The sequence below is a fragment of the Ammospiza nelsoni genome, chromosome 5 (genome assembly GCF_027579445.1).
Source record: "Ammospiza nelsoni isolate bAmmNel1 chromosome 5, bAmmNel1.pri, whole genome shotgun sequence".
NCBI lineage: Eukaryota > Metazoa > Chordata > Aves > Passeriformes > Passerellidae > Ammospiza > Ammospiza nelsoni.
Window position 1 is genome coordinate 41,151,754 of NC_080637.1, and position 19,836 is coordinate 41,171,589.

The 19,836-nt window shown below is 38.6% G+C and overlaps 1 protein-coding gene across 2 annotated transcripts; it reads left to right on the forward strand.

The window, feature by feature from the left end:
- Positions 1-1,252: 1,252 nt before the first annotated feature.
- ALX1 (ALX homeobox 1) lies at positions 1,253-19,580 on the forward strand. Of its 2 annotated transcripts, none has more exons than XM_059472791.1 (4): positions 1,253-1,601; positions 3,886-4,190; positions 7,751-7,879; positions 18,959-19,580. In XM_059472791.1, exons 1-4 carry the CDS (start codon positions 1,370-1,372, stop codon positions 19,277-19,279), a joined length of 987 nt encoding a protein of 328 aa, XP_059328774.1. In that variant the 5' UTR covers positions 1,253-1,369; the 3' UTR covers positions 19,280-19,580. The 2 variants fall into 2 exon arrangements, with proteins under 2 accessions (XP_059328774.1, XP_059328775.1); XM_059472792.1 differs by lacking the exon at positions 18,959-19,580 and adding an exon at positions 18,633-18,684.
- The last annotated feature ends 256 nt before the right edge of the window (positions 19,581-19,836 follow it).

Sequence of the window (19,836 nt, forward strand, 5' to 3'; positions counted from 1 at the left end):
CCCCGGCGCTTCAGCCGCCCATTAAAGCCTCGCTGCTTCTCCCTCCCCGCCCCAGCGGGGGAAGGGCCCGCCGAACTGGGTTCTGAAACAGCCTCCGTAGAAAAGACAAGCGCGGGCCCACGATGCTGAAATCCTCCTCTGGAGTGATTGCAATCTCGGGTTCGCTTTACTTCACAGAATGCTCCTTTCCCGAGGAGGCACGGAAGATCTTTTCCGTAATTCGTGCCTCTTCGAAATAGTCCGCTATCTCTCTCGCCTGTGTTTTAAATCTTATCAATGTGCGAAAAGACCAAGGAATTCAACACTTCAAAGCTCACACATTGGGTGGAAACCACCCGCTTTCCCAATATCCATAGGAATGCATGCATATATGGCTCATTTCGTTTTCTTTTTATTACCTAAGACTTGAATAAATACTTTCATTTAGAAACAGTATTGTTTTTTAATGATAACATTTCAGGAGATTTAAAATAAAGGTCGGTTTTAACCACTTTTCACAGACGCATACACACCTCCAACCCCAAACACACACATAGAGACAGACAGATCTGTTTCATAGCAGACAAATTCTCTTTTAGGCCAGTTTTCTGTTGTGAGAGAGTTCTAGTTTTAAGTTTCGCTAGTTTACATTTCCTCTACACAAACAACTGCCTACAACATTTCTTTCTCTGTTTGACTCTAGGACAAAACTTCTGAGCTGTTTAATAAAGAAGGAACACCGGTTCTTAATTTTACAGCTTCACAGAACAGGACTGCAGCTACCGACGTATCAGTCAAAGCGATTAAAGAAGATCCTTTACTTATGGGTATGTGCCCCTGAAATTACCTCACTCTAAGCCTCTCAGGGAGCTGGGAGGAGAGGGAGGGAGGCGAGGGATTACTCTTTCCAGGATCCCTGGAGAAATGAGAATAGGTTGCAGAGGGGAAATGTCCTTTTTATTTGTCCTCCCTCCCTCCCCTCCCTCCCTCCCTCCCTCCCTCTCTCCCTCCCTTTCTCCCCTCACCCTCCCCGAATGCTTGTGTGTGTCTGTCTGAAACAGATCTGTCTGTGGAAAATGGGCCTGGAACTCCCTCCTGTGTTGGGATTAGGTCTTCGGGGACCTGGGGTGGAGTTAGACTGCTTGCTTATTTTCATATTCATTAGAAATGGGAGGTTGCACAAGAAGTCCTGCTGAGCTTCAAGATATAAGAGCAACTTCGGGTTCCCCTTTCAAGACAAGACAAATCAAAGGCTCGGAGGCAAAACAGCTCTCTAAGCGCTGAACGCCTCTTCCTCCCTCCCTCCTTCCTTCCCTCCCATCCACTCACTCTCCCTCCCTTGCTCACAGTCCGGCCTCTGTCTAGGGAAGAGGCTCTCAAGCAACCTTAGATGATTATGGATTTTCTGAGCGAGAAGTTTGCCCTGAAGAGCCAGCCGAGCAAGAACAGTGACTTTTATATGGGAGCAGGAGGCAGTTTGGAGCACGTTATGGAAACTTTGGACAATGAGTCCTTTTATAGCAAAACGTCAGGCGGCAAATGCGTACAGGCCTTCAACCCTCTGCAAAGAGCTGAGCATCATGTGAGGTTGGAGACGACATCGCCCTGCCAGGACACGAACGGTGAGTCGTCATCCCAGGGCTATTCCCCATCCTGCAGATGTACGGGGGAGGGCAGGGATTCTCCCGCCCAGGGAGACCAAAGGCAGCTGCGCAGCCCTCGGATGTGGGCAGGCGGGGGCTGTCAGGTCGTAGTGAAATAACAATAACAGTAACAATGCCTCTGTTATAATAGAACTATCTCTACTTAAAAAAAAAAAAATCAAAAAAAAAAAAAATCGGGGAGAAGGCAAAGGGCTGCTTTGAAGAGCTCTTTTCCTTTCAATGCAGCTTTTCAGCTGCTGCCTTCCCCACCGGCCCCGGCCCGGGTCTCCCGGCTGGCCGAGAGCGGAGCTCCCTCCGGGCTCGCCGGCACAGCCCGCCCGTGGCTGGGGCAGCCGCCCGGGGGCGGACGGGCCGCCGGGTCCCGGAGGGGCTGCAGGACACGGCCGGGTCCCGGCGGGGCTGCAGGACACGGCCGGGTCCCGGAGGGGCTGCAGGACACGGCCGGGTCCCGGCACCCTCCGGCACACCCTGGGCACCCCCTCTGGGCTCCCTCCGGCCCTCCCCCGGCACTCCCGGCCCCGCTGCGAGCCGCGGCGCTTTCCCCCAGCAAAGTCCCGGGAAAAGCATCGCCGGCTCCGGAGGGAGCCCGCGCACGGCCGGCTCTGCGGTGCCGGTCCGGGCAGGGAACGGGAGGCAGCCTGGTCAGCTCTGCTGCCCTCAAATACCGCCCTGCGACGGCAGCGGGGCTCGCTGCAGCGTTTCCAATCGATACGGGACGGTGATTTTCCCGAAAACCCCGTCGGTCCCCGAAAACCCCGAACAATAGTGTTAAACATTTTAACAAGTATTAAAATTTTCTAGCTTATAAGCAAGGAGAATGAGGAATATTTTGTTTTTAAAACATTTAAAATCTTCTTCATTATTTTCTTTATGTTAGAGCGATTTTCATCCACCATGATGAAAATCGCTGTAGAAAAAAATTAAAAACTAATTTCCTAGAAAAATCGGAAAACATGGTTAAAATCAGATGCAGTAAGACTGACAATATGATATGCTTTTTGACTTCATATAGTCATTGAAGTATATATATATTTCTTTTTTTTTTTTGAGAAAGTTCTTTTGTTTGTACGGATAAATGGTGAGACATTGATAGATTTCTTCAAGTGTAATTTAAAAAAAACAAAAACCGCTAGGAAATTGATTTATACATTGAAGTTTTTCTTAATTAGCTAATTTATTGTGTGCCTCGAGGGCTTTGGGGCATTTCCTACCTATGTATATGTTGATGGTATGTATCTGAAAATTGTGTTTCATTGCAATCAGCTCGAATTGAAAGAAAAGAAATTACTGAGAACGCGAGACAATCTCAAAACAACTTCATTATGTTACATAGCATCGTTGTAAGTTTTAATTTCTACAGAGTTTGAATCTTTTTTTCCACCTTTCTCTTAGATTTTTTTTTTAAATTCTTTAACTTGTCTCATTACTTTTCCAGTGACGTGTGATAAGTAAAAATATTGAAAAGTAGGAAATGTTTTCATTTCTTATTAAGAAGCTACTGTGGAATATTTCTTATCTCTACCACTCAAGTTTTACATAAAGACAAATAGTTCCTGTGATCCTTTTACAAATTATATGAAACTATCTCTTTTAATGAGTTAACATTTTGCAGAAATACCCTGTGTTTTGTAACCGTAACAAGCCTCATTGGAAACAATTCCGCTTCACAAATGCAAAAGAAAGCATATGGAATTTATTGAATTTTAAAAGCGAGTTTAATTTTTGGTTTAATTTGCTTCCTGATTTGTCAGTTTACAACTATTAAGCTTACTTCACCGTTAGTTTGTATTTTCATACAAATAGAGGTTTTTTACATTTGCTTCCAAATTTAAAGGCACATTTGTCAATAGCTTTGTGTCTCTATTATGAAAATCTGTTTTGGGCTAAGATTCCTTATCTGTACAACTCTAGCTGAGGCTGATTTCATGCATTGTTAACTACTTTAGCAGCAGTAGTGGTAGGGTGAAAATATCCAAGTCTCTTGCACAGTCTTCTTACTCTGTAAGTTTCCAGATGATATTTTCAGATATCATTCTCAGTTAAAATTTAACGTGACTTAGCACTTTTATTCTATCTGTAGTTAATATTACAAATTCCTCTTCAATGATGTCATAAAGAAATAACACTGCCGTGGTGGAATCTGGTTCCTTGTGAAACTGTTTTATACGAACTCCTGAATCTAAACACCTCTCCTTCCCCCTTGATCCTTTATTAACCAGCTGTTAACCCCCCTTGCATGCAGTGAGCTACGGGATTACTAAAGTGGAAGGACAGCCTCTTCACACAGAGCTGAGCAGGCCCATGGACAATTGCAACAATCTCAGAATGTCTCCAGTGAAAGGGCTGCAGGAGAAGGGGGACCTGGACGAACTTGGTGATAAGTGTGACAGCAATGTCTCCAGCAGTAAGAAGAGGAGACACAGAACAACTTTCACCAGTTTGCAGCTGGAGGAACTGGAGAAAGTATTCCAGAAAACTCACTACCCCGATGTCTATGTGAGAGAACAGCTAGCTCTGAGAACAGAGCTCACTGAGGCCAGAGTCCAGGTAGGACCAGATTTCAGCCTTCCTATGACAAATTGTGCATTGTAGGAATGAGTAAATTACACTCTCAGGGATTGTACAAAACCCCATAAAGCTAAAGTAAACAGCTCGTTTTGCCTCATTTTTTTATGGACATGAGCTCTTAGGCTGTAGTGCTAAAATAACTTGTTATTTTTTTAAATAGCTTGTGTTGCAGTTCTGAACGCTTGTTTAAAGGACGAGAAAACAACATCAATAGTAAAACTGTCTTGATCTCTTGTAGAATTCCAGGCAGTGAAAACATAAGTTGTTATGTGTAAAGATCCCACTAAAGACTTGTTGCATGTAGTTCAGACTGATGACAATGCAGAACTCACAGGATTCTGTGTGTGGCATGAAAATTACAGTCTAAAAAGTAACCAAATTCCTTGTTTCTATCCAAAGACTGTGCAGTGAAACTGTGCATACATAAATGTGTATAAGTATCTATATATCTATATACTTTACATAGATATATGTGTGTGTGTGAGTTTTGCGCCTGTATAAAACAAGGACATAATCAATTCTTCTTTTCTGTATGGAATGATCTTAGAAATCACAAAATTAGGAGGTGCAATTTCTGGTTTTTAAATTTCCATAACTTATTAATAATGCTACTCTGGTTTTTGTAACAAAACATACTGGTGACCACTTAGTACATTATTTGAATATTGTAACTGCATACTAATGTCATTCAGTCAGTATGCGCTCACAGAGCAATCTCAATAATATTTATGACTTTTGATGTGCAATGGTGAGAAAAGATGCTAAATATCTAGGATATACAGCCTTTCCCTTGTTTAGAGGTCTTCTGTTAGAAAAGGGTGTGAGCCACATTTTGCAAGTTTATCTTCATTTTAGATATCTTTTCTGTTCTGGTAATAATCATTATTTCAATTTAGAGAATAACAGTTCTGTTGATTCTTACAGACTGGGATTAATTTTTTTAATTTAGTGACTTGAATATGATAACAACTTCACAACTTGTAATTAAACGCATACTCACACATGTACGTAGAGAAATAGACAGCAGTCCACATGCATACAAAGTGAAATGAAATCAGAAACACTTTCAGAAAAAGTCAGCTAATTAATTTTATAAAGAAGTGTTCTTTTCATGTCTATTCAAGCAGGCATCACATTTGCTGTTGTCATCAGAAAATAGAGTCCAAAACTGTGTGTTCAGTTGCATCGATGTGATATCAGCAATGCCGATGGAATTTGGTTCAGTGGCTTTTAACTCTTTAGGCTCTGCACAATTCCTTTCCTGAATTTGGTACAGCTTTCCAAGTATCACTTTGATTCACTGGGATTTAGTCTTGACTTAAAAAAAAAGAAGGTAGCATAATGTTACAACACCATTCTAACAAGTGTATAATTCTGGAATACAGAGAACTACTTCAAGAACAAATTAATAGCGAGAATAAGGAGGGGAAAATTGAACTAAAGTGTGTAATCTGACTTTTTTATCACATTTTTTTCCTAAGATTTAGAGGCTTCACATGGTAAAAGTATTAAAAAGAAGATAGTAAATGAAAAATGTATGCCTATATCAGACTCTCACAGTGTATTTATTTCTATTTTATTTAAACATGTTCTTACCTTTCTTAAAAGATAACTGATCTTTGCATTCTTATATGGTTAATATGGAAGGACATGTTGATCATTTCTGTCCAGAGTAGCAAGAGTATTCCATCACAAGATTAAGCAATTTGCAAGGCCTTACGTCATTAAAGGCAAGCATCTGGCAATTCAAGGATAACAAGCAGCAGATTTCTACATTGCTTTGTGGAGGCAAATGGTTACTCTATCTCTGCCAAGAGTAAGTTTCTAGTAAAGTGGTGTAAACAGAAACATTTTGGGGGATTGTCAAAGGAAAAAAAAAAGTGCTTTTTCTCATTTACTTCTATGAATTCAAGCAAATTGTTTGATTTAGTGTAGCAGAGTGATCAGCTGGATACCTTACCCACAGTTCCCCTCACCACCATTTCGTCAACATCCAATTTAATATTTGTCCTGCACACATGCAGAGAGAGCCAACCTGAACCTAATTTATCTAAGTTGTTCTCTTTCCTGCTTCATGTCAGTCCAGTAATTGGTACCCATTTTAAGAAGATTGTCAAGGTCTTTATTCAAGGAAAGAACTTCATGACTAAATTTCCTTATCGTGTCCTTGATGCCTCTGTGGAGACAGGAGATTTTTTTTGCCTTCCCTTTTCTTTTTGCTGAACCTCAGGCATCATAAATAAAACATATTTACCATCAAGGCTCCTAAAATATATACTCAGGAGTTATATGCATGAGCTTTGCTTTGATTGCTGAATCTTTTAAAAGATGGCAGATTTGCCACAAGTCCTTGGGAATCAAAATGAGCAAAATTATGCCCTGGGTGCTTAAGAGCAGTATCAAAAGACAGTTGAGTTCTCCAAAGATCAATGCAAGAATGGAATTACAACCAAACAGTGTTATTTTAAATGTCCCACAATATGGAATCAGAAAATGTCCCTCAAAACACAGGAAGTATCTATAAATAAAGCACCATTCATGCATGTATATATCAAAATTAATTAATGGTCGATTTAGCTGGATGACTAACTAATGCCATTGTTGCCTTTAAAATAATAATGATTCAGTTAAAAGTGTGACTTAAAAAAGTCTCAGTGAGCTTGCTTACCCAGAACAACGACTAGTTGGCTATTATTCTTATACAGTGTTACTTTTCTTAGCAATCCCCTTTATTCATCAGGATAGCCTAACCAGTCCAAAATAAACTGTCTGTAAGATAAGAATAAATTATTAAGACTATGGGACAATGACAGTTATCAGTAACAGAAAGAAATTGTCATATAATGGGTTTTTGATATAGTACTTGACACTCAAAATATTACAGAACAGGCCAAGGAGTATAAACAAATTTAAGCATAAAATCTAAATTATTCCATAGTTGAAAGTGCAATTCTTTTGTCTTCCATTATAAGAAACAGATATCATCTAACACTAAAGTAAAACAAAATTCACAATAGTTCAAAAACTGTCTGTGACGTGGTGACTTTTTATTATTTTCCTGGCCTTTTAGCCTTCCTTATAGGAACTTTTCCTGCTGTGCAGACTACTGTCCTTGTGCCAATTTTTCCTGCCTTTTTATTACTGCACTTGATAAAGGTCATGGACACCTCTAGGAGGCAGATTACGGATAGTTATAGCAAGTCAGTGGGCATGGGAATTTAAGGGAATGTTTCTTTACTTACTACAGACTGATCTTTCTCAGGTTGTCTTTGTTTTTGTTTGTTTGCTTTGTTTGTTGGTTTGTTTTGAGGAATATAAATGAAACAATATGTATATTTAAAATAGCCAGCCAAAAGTTAAGCAGGTGTGACATTTACAAGACTGAAACAGTGAAAAATTAATTTCCAGGTGGAGAACTTATCTTTTTTAGATAAACAGAAATTTTCAAAGCCGCTGTCCAAAATCTCTTATTTTCCTAAAACCCTTTGCACAGTACATAATTTAGTTTACCCTGATGACTCTTTCCTTGTATACTCTAGGTTTGGTTCCAGAATCGAAGAGCAAAATGGAGAAAAAGAGAACGCTATGGTCAGATCCAGCAAGCCAAGAGCCACTTTGCTGCCACCTATGACATATCTGTTCTTCCAAGGACTGACAGCTACCCTCAGGTACGGTAAAGACCAAGCAGTACTTTGGTTCTACATTTGGCAGCTTTCCTAACAACTCTGGTTTTGTATACTTTGCTAAGGTGAAGTATAAACTACCTGATCTCTAGACAGCTTCCTTTTGATGTGTCAAACATGGACCATGTCCTTATAGAACTCAACAACCCATTAAATAGAACAAGTGTCCTACTAGCATGAAATTGTAATATAGTCCTACAGAATCAGAACTGAATATATATCACTGGGAGAGAGAGGCAGAGGGATAGGACAAATCTCTCATACCATTGGAGTTGGTTGAATTTGGGTTTTTTTTTGTCTTTTTCAGTTCCCTGTTAGTAAATAATAAGGTATACTGCATAATGAAGTAATAATCTTCTGTCTCAGTTCTCCACTCCTTTGATTTACTCTTTGCCTCACTCTGCTTTTGTTTGTCTCCTTGCTTGTTTTAGTACATTGAATATCTTTATTTTAGAGCCATTTTTTTCATGTCTCTGGCTACACATTGCTTTTACCACATAATTAATTAAAAAAAAGCACCATGCAAAGCAAAAATCTCTTGCATGGCTCCCTTCCACTACTGGTGTTTTGGTGCTGTTCAGCTTCATTAGGTAGCGGGGTCTCTGCCAACCTTTAAAAAAAAAATATATTCTATGTGAGCTTGCTTTGGTCATGCTCTAAATTGGCTGAATGAGGAGTTCCTCAGGGTTGGGGAAGAGTGGCTGGAAATTGACTCAGCAGAGAAGGGCCTGGGGGTGGTGGTTGTCAGCAGCTGAACATGAGCCAGCTGTGCCCAGGTGGCCGAGAAGGCCAGTGGCATCCTGGCCTGGATCAGCAATAGTGTGGCCAGCAGGAGCAGGGCAGGGATTGTGCCCCTGTACTTGGCACTGGTGAGGTTGCACTTCAAATCCTGTGTCCTGTTCTGGGCCCCTCACTATGAGAATGACATTGAGGGGCGGGAGAATGTTCAAAGAAGAGCAATGGAGCTGGGGAGGGGTCTGGAGCACAAGTCCTATGAGGAGCAGCTGAGGGAGTTGGGCTTTTTTGCCTGGAGGAAAGGAGTTGCAGGGGAGATCTTATCACTCTCTACAACTGCATGAAATGAGATTGCAGCAAGATGGGTCTTGCTCTCTTCTCCCAGAGAGCAAGTGACAGGTTAAGAGGAAATAAGCTGAGCTGGGGGAGGTTCAGATCAGACATCAGGAAGAATTTTTTCCCTGAAATGGTGGTAAGCACTGGAGTGGTGGAGTCACCATCCCTGGAAGTATTCAACAATTGACTGGAAATGACAATTAGTGCTATGCTTTAGTTGGCATGGCAGTGTTTGCTGAAGTGTTGGACCTGATGATCTTGGAGGTCTTTTCCAACCTTAGTGATTCTATCATTCTATGAATGTGATTAGCTATGAACCAGGGATCTTTGGCTCATGTGCCATCTACTCAGTTTAATGTGCTTTACCTCTGAAGAGGTTACATATTACTAGGCTTGGTGCCTGGGCCAGAGCTGCCCTGTGCTCCAGCAGCTCAGAACATGGACACAACCATTTCAGCTGTTGTGGCACTTGTAAGCCATCTGGTTTTATTTTAACATGTAGCAGGGCAATAACCCAAATTACATTAGCAACCACTGCATGACTCTGTGTTTAGGTAAGTGGACACAATCTTCGGTAGCCCCGGGTAGACTCACAAAGCCGTAGATCTGCATTCACTCACAGATCTCATTTAAGGTGGTCAATTCTCCTTTCAAGGTCTTTCTGACTTACCTATAGCATCACAAGTGATACAATGAACAGTGCTGAAGCTTTGGGATTTCTAGACTAAATTTGTGTCTGCCAGCTTATCTTGTATTTTTAGTAGGATTCCATCTACATCTAAAATGATTGTCCTAAAATTAATGTTTTTCAACAATCCCACATTTTTAAACTATACGATAATATGATCTATAAAATTCTAATCCAATAAAAGATCTATTCTGTACTTTCAGATTGTTAAAAAGATTAATTCTCTGCATTTCTGTTTATATTTTTTGGCAAAAAAATCTTCTAGGCAGATGACACAACTAAGCTTCAGCCTGACAAATATTTCCATTACTAATTAATAAATTCTTAAAAACAGAAGATTGAAATGCAAATGCTTGTTCCATCATCTTAAATCAAGCATCTCTAGTGTGTAGAAATACAAAACGTGAATATACATTCACAAGCACCAATGCCACATGCTCACCTACATGCACAGACTAACAGAGTGCAGGTAAACAGAGAGGCACAAATGTGTAATTTGTCTGGTCACCTGCATGAGAATGCTGCCTGGTGCTGTTCTGCTGTTCTTGCTGTTCAAGAAGAAGGAGCTGAAGGAAGGTGTGAGTGCACTTTGGCTGTTTCAGCTGAAGGCTTGCACGCGTAGCTTGGCTACGTTTTAAAAACAAGGTAGTCGTCTCCTCAGAGAAAAATTTGGCTACTTTTCTGTATATGAGTAGGTATCCAGGCAATTACCACAGAGCATTTAATAAAAATTTGTAGTCTTGCTAACCTCGTGGTAGTTCTTCATAGTTTTCACATTCTGAAATCCTGTTCTTCAGTAAAACCACATCTCTATGATATATATAACATTTCCAGTGAGAGTGACTGAGACAATGAAAATCCGTTTTAAAAACATGACTACTGACATCACTGCATTCAAATCTTTTAACATGACTACTGACATCACTGCATTCAAATCTTTTGAACTAGATGTCCATTATTAAGTGATTCACTTATGGAAAATAAATATACGGCTCCTGACTTGCAATAAATTCATCAATCTATCTTACAACTCAGGCAGCAAAGGTATATAAAATGATTTCATTTTAATGCTATAAATTGGTTTCCCCAAAAAGTCCTTTATTTCATTGTAGTTAATGTAAGAGAAGAAAACAAATATCCTTTTTCCCTTTATTTTGTTCCCATATCACCACCACCACAGGCACTCTTGTGACTATGAAATAAGCAAATATTAGACAAGCTTTGCCATACTTTTAAATAAATAATTTTTAAATGTACTTTTAAATAAGTAATTTTTTTCTTGTGGATTGTGGAACACAGATCACTAGAGTTTATTTAAGAAACAACATGGAGAAAAACAGACTCCCTGTTGCTGGAAGAAAATATAGGTTGAATGTTGAAAAAGGATGAAATCAAGCTGAGAAGTTTACAGCTTTATGGCAGAAAGAGCAGGAACAAATATGAATTTCTGGTGTGCATTATAAGGATTTGCAGCCCGTGGATTTTTCTGGTTTGAGTCCAGCCATGGATATGTTGAGAAAACACATTCCAGCAGAAGCGTCAGTCTCTTGCAGTCGACAGAGGGTGTTGTGGAGACTTCTGCTTAGTCTCTTCACCAATTATCTTCATCAAATGGAAATTAAGAACATCGTGCTGCTACACATTGCGTGACTTCATAAACCTGAAACGTTTCTCTTGTGAGAAAATGAATCTTTCAACTCATTTCAGACAGAAGGTTGGCTCTGAATAAGAAAAGGGTTGAGGTAGGAAGTGACCTCTGAAGGTGATCTGGTCCAACACCTTTGTCTATAATCCAGTCTAATTTTGCTATAAAATCCATGTCTTTATCTTCACAATAATTACAATTTAGATTTTTTTTTTGGTAGATCATAATTCTTTGCTTTGCTCTTTCAGTCTAATTTTAATGACTTTTACAGTATATTGACTTTAGATTTTTTGTTTGGTTGGTTGGTTTTTTAGTTGCTTGTCTGAGAAATTGAATATCTCCTGAATTGAACCTGCCAAGAAATTGAATATCTCCTAAACTGGCCAAATTCTGCATGCATATATCTTTCATTGATTATACTATCAAAACCTGGGTTACAGAGAAGGGCTGTTTGTACAATATTCTAGAAAAATCATCTGTTATTTAGATTTTTTTTCAAAGCTCTAACAACATTATGCCGAAAATCAGATTTTTCTAGGAAAATTGTATGGACAGTGATTTTCTTTAATTTTAGCAAAAGTTTTCTGTTTCCCTACTTTCAGTGTTTGAACTTCAATGTTTTCTTGCAGATACAACACATTGTGTTCTTAGTCATCTTAAGTGCACTCAGGAAAACACATATCCTAGACATTTTTACCTTAACTAGCAATGTCCTATTGCTATGAAAGTGAAGATGGAACATCATAAAAGCAGTGGGGAAATGAATGCAGATTCCCTTCATGGGGAAGTTTACTTCATTTCACAGGAGTGAATGTTAGTAAACAAGCCTTACTTAATTTTGTCCCTTAAATACAGCATAGAGTGTTATTAAATATGTCTCAGGATATCTGAGACACTGTTGAAGTGTTGATGAACAGGATTTAAAAGAAGGATCCGGCCTTCATTTCAGGCAGCCATGGTCAGATAAGTATTAGACATTTGTGTTTAGGAAACTTAACCAAAGGAACTTCTATGCCACACATGGGTTCTCTTTACAGCTGTCAAAAACTCTGATCAATTAAAATGTTTATTCCTAAAATGTAAGGTGTAAAATAGGTAAGATGATCTGCCAACATTTTTTTTATTTTGATACCTGGTTCAGCTGCAGTCATTTGTAGTTATCTACACAGATGTATAAATATGTTGGAAGAGGAATAATAAAAAAGCCTCTTTAGCTTTGTCCTTCTCTTACCTTATTGGTCTTCATTTGACTCCCTCTGGCACCCTATGTTAGTGGGAAGGCTCCTGTTACAAAGGTATTTGATCTCATCAGATTTGATGATTACCTATGAGAACTAACAAGAAAACCTGAGACAAAATTTCATTTTACCCCTCCTCCTCTATTTACACACACAAGAGCCTATTCTATTATCGCAGCTGTCCCTGTGTGAATCAAATTGATAAAGATGTTATCCTTATAAGTGCATCAGTATGTAAATAAACATTAAATTCAGGTATTGAAAGCAGATAAAAAAGGTGAATATTTTCTCCCATCTAGGCTCCTTCCTTTCTTTGCATTTTCCCTCCTTATTTGTTCTTTGAATCATGGTAATTTGTTGTAATTTTTCTTCTAAGTCCCTTTAAAAGGATTAATTTTGTCACACCACTCAACTTTCCTTCTTAATACCACATGTAAAATGTTTGAGTATTTTTTAAATTTTCTTGAAAATGCAGGCAAGACTTGGATAGGATAGAATTTAATTTTTTGTTTCAGTTGAAAATGTCCAATCTAGTGCAAGGGGGAATCCTAAGACAACAAAAGCTTTTCAGAAGTATGGGAACAGGAATGATATAGAAGGTCTAAAAAGAAAGGAAACTGCTGAAATCTCATAAATAGAAGGAAGAAGCTGAAATTTGCATTCCATGCACCATAATGATAAATCAAATGAATATGTTGAACAGCATGGCATCACATGATGTGTTGGCAGTCAAAGAGTGTAGAAGCGGTATCAGCATACATGTGTTAAGTACTAAGTCCTTGGATCCTCATTATCGTTTGCTCTAGCCTTGGTACATATGGCTAATCCTCATTAGCAATAATCAAAGTTACATGCTCCAACTAAGTGTTCATATGGAATGTATTAGACGCCACATGTTATATGACTTAAAATTTCTTTTAACTGTAGCAGACACATAAATGACAGTTAATCACAATAGTTCATTAAGGCTATGGGTACACTGATTGAGCACGAGTAGATGTGGCAGACATCTCTGAGCTGGCTTCAAAGAGGTTTTATCACTCACTCATGCTGTCTGGCTGTGGCAGCGTGGGGCTGGGGCTGAGCCACCACCTGCGTGGTGTGTGTCTCCCTGCATGTGTGCTCACTGCTGTGGCTGATCTTCCAACAAGAGGGGAGTGACACTTCCAACTTTTCTGGGTGGTGTCTGTTCCACATGAAGTAGCTTATGCACTGCACTTTTATTTTTTCTGGGTAATAAACCACCACTGTATGTGGTCCTCTTCATAGTCTCAACATTCAGTTTGTTGCTCTGTGGGGTTTTTTTTTGTGAAACATGTATTTCTTTAAGCGTGAGTGACTTTACTGGGGCTTAATTACTTGGCAAATTCTTCTTTTTTTCCCCTAAGATACACAAAATTTTTAATAGTATTTTTCAAAATGTGAAATATTGTATTTAACTGTATCATAGAGTTGAAATATAATTAATCCATATTATAAGTGGCCTCAAGATTGCAGTAGGAAGAATTTACAGTTTACAAAACATCCCATAAAGGAATGAAAGCTTGATGACTTTTTCAAATCCTACATTATTTTGAAGCTTAGCAAACTTAAGTGTGGAATCTAATGGTCAGAGTTTTATTTTGTTCACCATGTGTAAGCCAAATGTGGACTGAAGGGGTCTATCACATATTTTAAATCTGTATCATTAAGCCTCTCACTACCAAGTGCTAATTAGCATTTTATTTGTATCTGCAAATTGTGTCCTGCATCTCTCTCATACATGAGCCCAATACAGCACAGGTGATCTTCACATGTGCACTTGCCCATCAGCTCCTACAAAACAGTCACAAATTAAACACTGGGAAATGTTCTGTCTAGATAAAAATGTAAAAATACAATGATATAAATGTAAAAATACAATGAATGGTGAAGCATTGGGGCAAATTGCCCATAGAAATTAATGAACCCTTGCAGCTGGAGTGACTCAAAACCTGGCTGGATGGGGTTTGAGTAACCTTATCTAAATTTGAGAGTAGCTGCAAGCAAGGGTTTAGAAATATCCCAGAGGCTCTTTTTCGGTTTGAATGATTCTGAGAATCTACAAATTTAGGAAGTATAGGCAAATTTCTACCTGTATTTTGGATGCTCTAAAGAGGCACCCAGAAAAAAAAGTGGAAATTTACAGACCAAATTAATTGTGGTGATGGACTAGGGATGACAAACAGATACAAGCTGTGAACTAGTAGTTTTGAGTAGTTTAACAGCTATTGCATTTAATCTCCTGAAAGTAGCTTCTTGTGCTAGCAAAGATTTGATATTTTTTGGTAGTGCAAGGAGAGTAGCGACAAAAATTTAGCAAATCAGTCTGACATTCACATGTTTTCTATAATTACACAAATTCTTAACTCTTCATTTAGTGCAACTCTTGTTTTCCACAGAGGATATGTGTAGTTTCTAATTACTAGAGTAATTATAATAATATTCAGCAAGTATAACATTTATTATGTAATACAATAATAACATCTCTTGATATGTAGAGGTCTTAAAAGAAATTAGAATTTTGTTTCCAATGTGAAGCACTAAAAGGTGTGCACTCAAACAGAGATGGTCTCTAGTCTGGATAGGCAGGCGACTGAAATAACACAAGTCAAGAATTTGGTGATGGGAGAACCAAATCTCCCATTTGGTTCTCCCAAAGGCTAGGGCAGTGATAGCAAAACTCCCAGAAAAATTTGATATTTGAGTTTATGTGGTTTCTCCAGGGGCTGCATAAAAAGGCTGAAGCTCAGGGAACTTGAAAGTTTAGCAGAAAAAAAGCAATGACACCAAGCGGGATGACCAATTACCTCAGCTCTTTTTCCTCTGCAGTATCTAACAGAAGGTCATGTGCCTAGGAAATTATATCACAACCATGTTAACAACCATAACTCTGCAGTTATGTTTGTGTCACAGCTATGAAATCCTATTTCTTTTTCGATCAGGAAGGGTGTGTGTGCATGTGTATGTGTGTATAAAACATACAGTAGGTAAATATATTGAAGGGCTCTGGTAATTTCATGGTAACCACAAGAGCAAAGCTCAAGTTGTTTGTGATGTTAACAGAAACCAGAGATGTGCTGTATGTATGGCCTCATTCACAGTCTCTGAATTGCCTTTTATATAGTTCATGGATCACACAAGATTTTAAGAGGAAAAATATTTTCTTTAAATTCATGTACATAATGTCGCTTTTCCTTCTAACATACCAGAAGAAGGTCTGATGATTTTGACTTATTGTGAAACATTACTGTATTTATTTTTAATACAGGAATACCTTCTGTGCCTAAATTTCACTACAAGATATTTATGTTGTAAATCCTTGTAAAGAAATGAACATTTAATACCAAATGTGAAGTCACTCAATCAACTAAAATGAATAGAAAATTGATATAACTGAAAACATTGTTTTGGAAGGCATAACTGCCTCATGAGAGAAGATGTAAAGCTCCCCTAGAATCTTGTGGCATTCCCAAAGTTAAGTTTAATAATTTGAATTCCTTTCTCTAAGGAAGAAATCTAGTGCGCTCCTTTAAAAGTTTTAGAAATTAATAGCTTGTTCACATATTTCTTGAAAAAGACATTGGCACATTTTAGGATTTGCAGCTGAATTTGGTTCTCATTTACACCTGTGCAACCTCACTGAACCTAAATTGAAAGAGATTTGTCTGGAATAAAAATATCAGGGAAATTGGTGGTACTAAACTTAGTTTACTGCACACCAAACTACTCAAAGTATGGAAAGAAAGAGTGATTTTGTGATTCCTCCAGACCACATTGGTTATTGGGCACTTTCTAACTGAGCCTCTGAACCTTTTGAAGATTTCCCATCATGATTCTATTAAAGGCAAACTTGTTCATGTTTGTATTTAAACTTTTTTTTAAAATTCCTCCCCTAATTATATCTATGCTGCCTGGGTAGCATTTGGCACGGCATTTCTTAGAAAGAAATTTCAGTAAGTCAGATAAATAAGACTTTGTTGCATGTAAGTTAGCTTTGGAGATTATGAGCTCCTTCAGAAATAAGTCATGTATTAGACACTGCATAGGTTAACTAGTTTCTCCCTGGGGAAATTTGTCTGATTATAAGTCAAAACTGGCTCAGGTAGGTTAATGAAGGAGTAATAAAGCAGCTGGGAATCATGTCAAACTGTAGAGCATCTCCCATGGGCTGACATTTGAGTCTTCTGAAAAGTGATTATGAGAGGTGGTAACTGGAAAGTTCTGAAACTTCTTTTAGATTTCCTCATATAGATGTCAGGAGGCCCACAAGAAGGAAAATTCTTCCATATCCTTCCTCAGTGACCTTACTTCCTCCGTTGCCTCCCAGCAGATCACCTAAAATATGCAGGAGCAGAAGCCTGGTGTGTGCCCAGCTGTGTGGGTGTGTGTGGAAAGGCACATCCATGAGTGTGTGTGGAACTATAACTGCATGCATACACGTCTGTGTAAACAAGCTGAGCAGACCCAGAGTTTGGGGAGATGAGTTGCTGCCATGATTTTTCCCCAGGTTTTCAGAGGAAATCAAAATGGAGCATTTACTGGATTATGTTTTTGCTGCTGGGCTTCCCAAGGAGTCCAGATTAGTTTGTCAGCTCCTGATGACCTTGCTAATATAACTGTTTAAAATAAGACTATTTCGTCCTTCCTATCTGCACTAGATCTCAGCTAGAGGAGTTCAGCGAACCATAATTTATCGCTTTAGCTTGTTGGTGGTTTGGTATGTGCTGTTGCAAAGTGATAGGACAATGGGAGAAAACACAACTCATCAGCCTTAGAAACATGTTTTCATTCTGTGTGTGCATATGTGTGTGTCTGTCATAATTCATTACTTCCTCTGACCTCTACTTTGACAGAAAAAATCACTCAGCTAGAGAGATAACCTTTATATCTTAAAGTCAAAATTCCTTTGTCTGTGGATTTGGAATGTGAATGTAGAATTAAGTTTGAAGTGGGAATTCACTTTTCAGTGCTAACTGAAGAGTAATTGAGTTACTCCAACACATCACAGAGAACAAAGACACGTGGGCTCAATTGCAGTGCATCAGGGCAAGGATACACTGAACAGACAACAGATTTTTAGAGTGAAGACAAATTTAGCAAAGGAAAACAAATAGGAAAGGATATAGTTACTGGCTGACAAGATCTGTATTGTGAATGGGGGCTAAAAATGTCTTGCCTGATGTTATTTGTACATTAAAAAAATCAGCATTCAGGAGAGGTATATAGGTAAAAGTGGAGAAGACATACAAAGCTGTAAATTGTATCATGGCATGTGTAAATGAGGAATGACCGAGGAAGATTGAGTATGGCAGAAATTATACCATATGCAAGTAGTACTCCTAGAGAGAGAGTAGAGTTTGGAGAAAAAAAAAAGGGCAGTTGCTGAGTGTGAAGCATGATCAAATCAAAGTGAATAGAGCAGGAATGAAAGACCATGCAGTCTGAGATAACAATAAGAGCTGACTCATGTTAGGTCTTAAAAGTCTTTCTGCCTGTCCATCTAGTAACAAAAAAGTGAAAAATACCTATCCATAAATACCATCTATGCATAGATGGTGGAAGGCCTGAGACTCAGAATGGAGCTTTAAGCAACTGCCAAGTATAGAAAGGATTATACATCAAGGCTTGAATACATAGTTGCTCCAGGCATTGATGGTAACCACAAAGTTTGTGTCCTAGTCTGTCATGCAATGTTTTCCAGGGATGTACAATGCAGCTTCTTAAGGCTGAATGCTGAAACATATATGCCCTTAAAGTATATTTTCACATGAAAAGTCATGAAAAGAAATTTTGTATCAAATCTATCTTTGAAACAAATTTAAGAAAAGGTCTTGAATACATTATCAGTAATTTCTGTGTTTTAGGGTTTCATTTGTTTTAAAGTAATTACGCAAGGCTTCTCATTATTAATTTTTTTGAATACTTGTTGGGCTTTATCTCTTGATAAATCCAAATTGGTTTGTTTTGTTCACCCTTTTCCGACCATTACAATGGGAATTCTAATGAGGAGAAGCATTTATGTTGAAAATATCTATGATCTTGTACACTCTTTTGACACGTTTTTTCTGATATCAGTTGTGTGTTTCCATTAATTTTATTGACTGGCTGGGCTGATGGCATCCTGAGGTTCAACAATTGACATATATATGGAGCCACAGGACAAATGGATGGCAAAGTAAGGAACGTGATTCATCAGCCCTTGCTCTTAAGTGAACGATCTCATATTTTGTCTGATGTGATCTCTTCACACTATTTTCTGACATGATTTCAGAGAACTTGTTGAACAGTTGTTGCATGTTTCAGAGGGGAACTAATTATATGTGAAGTAAAGCAAACCAAGCATTGCAGAAAACAAAAGATGAACTATCTGAGTTTAATTGTGTTCATTTTATATGTTCCAGATTCAGAACAATCTGTGGGCAGGGAATGCGGCCAGCGGTTCTGTGGTTACCTCCTGCATGCTGCCACGAGATACGTCCTCCTGTATGACACCTTACTCCCATTCACCCCGGACAGATTCTGGCTACACAGGCTTTTCAAACCACCAGAATCAATTTAGCCACATGCCCCTCAATAATTTTTTCACTGACTCGTTGCTTTCTGGGGCAACCAATGGACATGCTTTTGAAACCAAGCCAGAGTTTGAAAGGAGGTCCTCCAGTATTGCAGTTCTACGGATGAAAGCCAAAGAGCATGCTGCCAATATTTCTTGGGCCATGTAATATAGCAGTACCCTCTCTCAATTTTTTTTCAAAGCAAACTAAAACCATTTTTATTTCCCATATTTAAAGGGAACAACAATAAGCTGCTGTGTGTGGAATGCTAGAAATCACAATATACACGATGTCTGCTTTAAGAAATGCAATATAATATTTAACAATAAACCAAGAATAAACCAAATAGATTTACCATGCATCAAGCTCAACAAGCCCTCTTTGTTTTGCTTTTCATATATGTTTTGTTGTACCAGTTGATGAAATATGATTATAGAACATGAAAAAAAAAATAAAACTACAAAGCAAATGTGTCTACTCCATGGTTTTTAGCAGTCCTGTATAAAAAATTCATGCTTTACAAATGAATACTTCATAAAGGAACAACTTGGTAAAGGAAAATAAATTTATTATATTGAACCCATGATGTAAATCTCTAAGCACACCATGCAAAGAGGGAAATATATGACCACTCATGTAGTAGGTAGAATTTGTAGACTGAGTTCTCTCAGCGCTGTGCTGCTGCTCTAAGCCAGCTCTGCTGTTTTGCTAAATGCATGTTGAGC

Excerpts from the sequence above, each read along its gene's own strand:
- ALX1 (XM_059472791.1), top strand. The coding sequence starts at position 1,370 with ATGATTATGGATTTTCTGAGCGAGAAGTTTGCCCTGAAGAGCCAGCCG. Across the intron at positions 4,191-7,750 it reads TCACTGAGGCCAGAGTCCAG|GTTTGGTTCCAGAATCGAAG; the intron begins GTAGGACCAGAT and ends TGTATACTCTAG. Across the intron at positions 7,880-18,958 it reads GGACTGACAGCTACCCTCAG|ATTCAGAACAATCTGTGGGC; the intron begins GTACGGTAAAGA and ends TATATGTTCCAG.